The sequence below is a fragment of the Thermobia domestica genome, chromosome 9 (genome assembly GCF_964235325.1).
Source record: "Thermobia domestica chromosome 9, izTheDome1.hap1.1, whole genome shotgun sequence".
NCBI lineage: Eukaryota > Metazoa > Arthropoda > Insecta > Zygentoma > Lepismatidae > Thermobia > Thermobia domestica.
Window position 1 is genome coordinate 191829603 of NC_137462.1, and position 6470 is coordinate 191836072.

General features: G+C 37.4%; 1 protein-coding gene across 1 annotated transcript; it reads right to left on the reverse strand.

The window, feature by feature from the left end:
* Positions 1 to 298: 298 nt before the first annotated feature.
* Positions 299 to 841, reverse strand: LOC145661109 (uncharacterized). Its single transcript, XM_081726556.1, has one exon. It carries the CDS (start codon positions 839 to 841, stop codon positions 299 to 301), a length of 543 nt encoding a protein of 180 aa, XP_081582682.1.
* Positions 842 to 6470: the final 5629 nt, after the last annotated feature.

Consider the following 6470-nt stretch of genomic DNA (forward strand, 5'->3'; position numbering starts at 1 on the left):
AGGTCTGGTGACCTTGGTGGTCACTCCACCGGACCACGTCGACCGATCCAATGCCCAGAGAACTGCTGATCCCACCATCGGCGCATTTCAATGCCCATAGCGGGGTGGTGCTAAATCCTGCTGAAAAAATGCAGGGAAGTCCTTACTCTCATCCAACATTGACATGAAGATGTCATTTTTCAACATGTCAAGGTAACCTTTGGCGTTAAGGTTTCCTTCAATGAAAAAAGGGCCAACAATACTGTTATTACATATCCCGCACCACACCATGAGTTTCACTGCACCTTGCTGTTTGTACTCAGACATCCAATTGTGGATTGGTATCACTCCAGTACCTCACATTTTGCCTGTTCACCTCACCACGAACATAAAAATTTGCCTGATCTGTAAAAAGGATGGTACTGACGAAATCATGATCACTATGGTACATGTTTAGTGCCAATTCACAAAACTCTACCCTGAGATCAGGATCGTCTTCTGACAGCTTCTGCAACATTTGTACCTTGAATGAGTGAGACTTGTTAGTATGCAAGATACGCATGACACTGCTTTGGCTGATACCAATTTCTGCAGAGAGGCGTCGGGTTATCTTTTTCGGACTTTTGACTATCGCTGGCAGCACCATCATTGACATAACTTCATTTGTTGCCGTCTTCGGTCTTCCACATCGAGGTTCGTCGGCCACAGAACCTGCCCTCTTGAATTTCTGAGTGAATTTGGCCACTCTGTCATGGGTTATCTGCGTTCTGTGTGTTTCATTGAACGCACGTGCTACATGACGCGTGGTACCACTACCAGCCAACAGAATGATGTCAATACGTTCTTCCTTCGTAAGTGGCATTCTTTCGCTTCTTTCACTTTGGTTCAACTACCTGGAAAATAAAAAATAAACATTAGTCATCTTGTATGGAGACTTATGACTATATATATATATATATATATATATATATATATATATATATATATATATATATATATATATATATATATATATCTTTAATGAAGGTCCTTCAGTTTTATCGAATGCACAAATTAGTTGTCATGAAATTCAGTTGGTCATTTATGGAAATTCTCGTTGTCTTATTTACATTCAATTTTTAAACTTATTTTTATATCATGACATCATCAACAAAAATGTATCACACTGTAGCAATTTCATAGATTTTGTCGAGTTTGTTCATCTTTCTTGGTTTGTTTTGTTGCTTTTGTTGACGATTCAGGTTTCAGATTGCCAAAGAGTTTTTCAACACTAGGTGCGAAATCGGCTCCGGAACTAATGAATTTTCGGGCAATAATCACGAATGGAAAATCATTGCGAGCAAAACCCACGACGGGCAAAAGCCACATGACAACATCATCAGCATCTTCTTCTCATCACTTAGGGGGACCAGGTCAACAAATGCTTACTAGGCGTTCTTGAAAGCGTTTCAAACTGTTTCCAGTTCGTTGTTTTTATAAAACATTTACTACATGTATACAGTGTACTACATTTTAACTTTTTTTCTTGAATTTTATTGTTTAATTTTGTATCAAACTAGCTGATATACGCTTTCTTTGGACCGGAATAAATACGCTTACGAAAGATATTTGAAACCCTTTTCCCGTTGAGATGCACATTCCAATGAAAGTGTACTGATAATACCCATAAGATATTTTACTTCTGGCATAAAGAAACACACAATACCCTGAGAATAAGCCCTTTTATCAAAGTGGCATGACTAAAACCCAGCTTGGAGTGGGTATTAACTGTGTTTCAAAAGTATTTTCAACCAGTTAACCGTTATACTGATCCTGAAAACTATTGATTCGATACTAATGTCGGTCGACATTTCGAGTATTTTATTTTTCACCATTTCTCATTCCATGCCAATGGAATAGATCTTCGAATTAAACGGTCTCGGGAAGTCACTATTCATCTCAGCGACCCCGAAAACTATGGATTCGACATTAACATCGTTTGTTTTGTTTCAATTTCACATGTCACGCCTTCTAAATTCCACAGTATTTTTCTCAAATTGTGAATTATATCTTGTCCTGTCTCCTAAACCATTATGATCAAATAGGTAGGTGCACCAGCTATAGATCCATGTGTGCTACGAATGCGAAATTGTATTATGTCTTATGTGCAACGAGGATTTGTGATTGAATAACAAAATTGAATAAAATACAGGACACAATCGGGGAAAAGGGCAAAATCAGGAAAAGGTCAAAATCGGGAAAGAAGTTCCGATAGTGAAAGAGGTCTGAAGGCTCCAGGCATTCCAGGCTGGAAATTACATGTATAAAACTTTGTATTAAACTTCTTAAGCGAAAAAGCAGCCTTGTCACTTGCGAAATACAAAAATGTTTAAGTAAATAACACAATAGTTGAATCTGAAAAGAAAACTCAAGGGTTTAACGGACATTTTGATTGTTCCTTCGATTCCGTTATATATATACTGTATATAGGAAATCATTTTCTACCAATGAACACTACATGATATATTTATTGATTGACATGAATAAAGGGAACAGAAATTCGCTGAGCTTTGTACCAACCTGTCAACCTTGCCCTTTTTCTTTTACATAAAATCTAAATATGAAATGGTTATGAAGAAAATAGACAGACACACTAATGGGAAACGAACATTGTAAGATAATCAACTTAGACAGGGGAAGTACATCATATAAGGGTCACAGTTTAAAAAGATTTTAAATTGAAGGGGAAAAGACACATTTAGAAATTGAGAAGAAAATGGTAAAAGAAGAAGAACAACAATGTTAAAGGAATTTAGTCGTCGGAGTTTTCATGGTTGACCTTCTCAGGATCAGACAGCGTTGCTAACTCAAGTAAAGAGTATAAAAGTTTGTTTATTAAAAATAAGTTTATCTTTATTTTTGATCATTGACCTGATTGTATAACATCATCATCTTCATAGATATTCTGCCTTATTGGCAGGTCATTTGCAACAGCTGAGAAGCTTCTATGTTCCACAATCTTCAAATAACCTCGTCGTTTTCACGGACGATTTCTCTGTTTTGATATTGTAAATCAATTGTAGTCTCCTTCGCGCCCTCCCTACTTTTTCCTCGCACTATAACCTCTAGCACGTTCCTCATGACACAGTTTCTTCTTAGCCAATATCCCAACCAGTTTCTCTTCTTCTTCTCAATAATATCTAAAAACTATTCTTTTCTCTCTTACCACTTCTAAGACCTCTTATTTGTTTTGCGTTAGACTCAACTAATTCTCTCAATTCTTCTCCGCACTCACATTTCGGAAGCTTACAGTCGTTTTTCATCATTTTAGAGTTGTGTGTCCATATTTCTGCCCCATACAGGACAATTTTCCACAAGAAGCATTTTATGAGTTCTTTCCTCAACTCTTTATTCAAGGTTCCACAAAACAGACTTTTCTTCCTCTTAAGGGCTTCATCTGCCATTCCTATCTTTAGTTTTATTTCAAGTTTGCTATGCGTACAATTTAAAGTGGAATTCAAATACCATGTGGAATTACTGGGAATCGATTCGTCATCATTATCACCAGGACCAATTGCAGAAACTCATTAGCTGCAAGAAATCTCCCGAATCTAATTTTACTTAGATATTGTTTCTTACAAGACAGGATACCTCGTTGTAATATATCGATTGTGATAAGATTGCACAAATATAGAGAACATCGAAAAGTAGTGACAAGTATTATATATATATATATATATATATATATATATATATATATATATATATATATATATATATATATATATATATATATATCTGCTAACAAGCGCATTGAAAGGATCAAATAGGTGCTTAAAAATGGGGTCAAAATGAGATTATGTGGAATATAGCGAGAACGAGAAGAAGTATCGGAAAGGTTAAATGTACGAAGTACTACGCATAGTCGACGCAAGACAGTGAGGTAGAACACACACCCATGCGAAGAAAGTAAAACATCCGGAAATGGACAAATCACGTGTATAACAGTGTCATAACGTGTTACAGAAATGAGTAAAAAGGGTGGTAAGGAGAAGAAGAAAGAAGAAACGAAAACATAATATATATGTTTTTTTCTTTGCGTGCATACGCCTCCCACATGCGAAAGAGACGCAGATTCATCTCAATGCACGAAAATGGGAGAACACGCAGGAAGGATGCCAACTCTGTTCCTATAGGCCTTTGGCGCGGGAGACCCGGGTTCGATTTCCGGCGTTAGCTCATGGGGTTCGGATTCCACGTTAATCACTAGGTCCACGTCTCATATAGCCTCGCTGCTGAACGGGACGTTAAACTCAAAATCAACTCAATCAACTCTGTTCCTATAGAAGGGGCCGCGGTGGCTCAGTGGTAGAGCGTTCACCTCTGGTGCTTGGGGTCCCGGGTTCGATCCCAGCCCCCGCCAAGTGAACTTTGTGGTGGACAAACACCGTGTGCGTGGGTTTTCTCGGGGTTCTCCCGTTTTCTCCCACTTTCTTCATTCCACCATTTCACTCATTTCTCATTATCACAGTCTCCTTTAGCCTAACCGGCATAACCGTGGGACGTAAAACTCAAAGATTTCATTTCATTTTTTCTGTTCCTATAGACAGCCAGCGAGACAGTACTGCGCAGTGGGTTGCATATATCGCATAATGGGAACAACGATGAGATGGATGTTGGAAACGTAAATATGTGTAGGCAGTAGTAACACAAAAACAAAAATGTTAGTATCACTGTTATGTTTTAAGCGTATTTTCATAGTGATGTAATTTTCATACTCACGCGTGGTACTGATATTACTGTTGCTGTGTATCTTACGTATGTGGATCACCTGCTATTACATTCTACTGTACTGCTATGCATTTTTGTTCCCATTACTCGAGGCTGGCTGCCTATAGGAACAGAGTTGGCATCTTCCTGCGTGTTTTCCCATCTTCGAGCATTGAGACAAATCTGCGTCTCTTTCGCATACGGACCACGTATGCACCCAAAGCAAAAACACGTATTTTCTTATTTCGTTTCTTCTTTCTTCTTGCTTCTTACCACCCTTTTCGCTCATTTCCGTAACACCTTGTGACAATATTATACACGTGATTGATCCATTTCCGGATGTTCTGCTTTCTTCGCATGGGTGTGTTCTCCACCTCATTGCCTTGCGTCGACTATGAGTAGTATTTCGTACATTTAACCTTTACCGATATCTCTTTTCGTTCTCGCTATATTCCACATAATATCATTTTGACCCGATTTTTATGCCCCCATTTGACACTTTTAATGCGCTTGTTGGCCGATATTGAAAATACTTGTCGCTTGTTTTCCGATGTTCTGTATATCTGTGCAATCTTAATCGATGTGTTATACCGGGGTACCCTGCCTTGTTAGGTTTATAGTATGTGTTTTCTTATGCTCTTTACATTTATGAAAACAGGATTTCCACCAAGAAATGATCCAAAAAAAAATATGACATGGAAAGGGAGGATAATAATCACTACGTTATTAGTGAAGCTTCTGTTCAATTATTTGATTTATTTTTACATTCTTTTCAGAACGTAATCTTACAAGACAAGAAATAAAAGTTGACTTTGGATCGAAGACAGAAGTACCTTTTTCTAGGATCGAGATTCTAATTTTGCGTCCCACGATACTCTCTGTAGGCTAACGGTTGCAGATGATAACGGAAGTGAATAATTATGAAATAATATTGGTGGAAAGATAATGAGAGAGGAAACGGAAAAACCTCATGAAAACTCACAACCACAATGTTGTCCACAGTTAATTCACAATGACATGGGATCAAACCAGGGGCTTCTTTCACCAGAGATAAGTCCTCCACAACTGAGCCACCTTAACTAAGATTGAATCTTTCATTATGAAATAATTTCACAATTGGAATAAATGTTACAAAATCAATTTTAGAATCCACGATAATATCCATAATAATAATGATAATAATAATAATAATAATAATAATAATAATAATAAATATAATAATAATAATAATAATTATAATAATAATATATTATGCCCATGATGCCCGGAAAGACTCTTATTTTGTCAGATGACACAGTTTAATTGGATAACGTTTGGTTAGTGCACCAACTTCAAACTGCTTTTCTTCGGCTTTCTCTCATAAAATTCTCTATATATCATCAAAACGACCAACCCTTAAAAAGTTCGTTAATAATTTTTTTTTGTTTGTATGCGTGCGTGTGTCTGTTATTTGCGAATTTTTCAAGTTTGAGCTCTCCACAGCCCCGCAACCAGAGGGAGACTAGAGGGGTTTGGCCCCCTAAATGTTTCGTGGCCCCTCCAGACCTCAATACAAAATGCTATTATTAATACAAAAAACACAATTTAGATATTTGTAAGGGAATTTTTAATGACTTGGTCCCCCTAACATATTCATGGCCCCCCAAACCGTTTCGAACCTGGCCCTCCATTTGATAGATTATCAAAAACTATTTCAAAGAAGTGGTGGAATTTTTCGTTACCGTTACCGTTCCTGAGATATT

What these genes read in the sequence shown, in the direction of transcription:
- LOC145661109 (XM_081726556.1), bottom strand. Translation starts at nt 841, where the DNA reads ATGCCACTTACGAAGGAAGAACGTATTGACATCATTCTGTTGGCTGGT.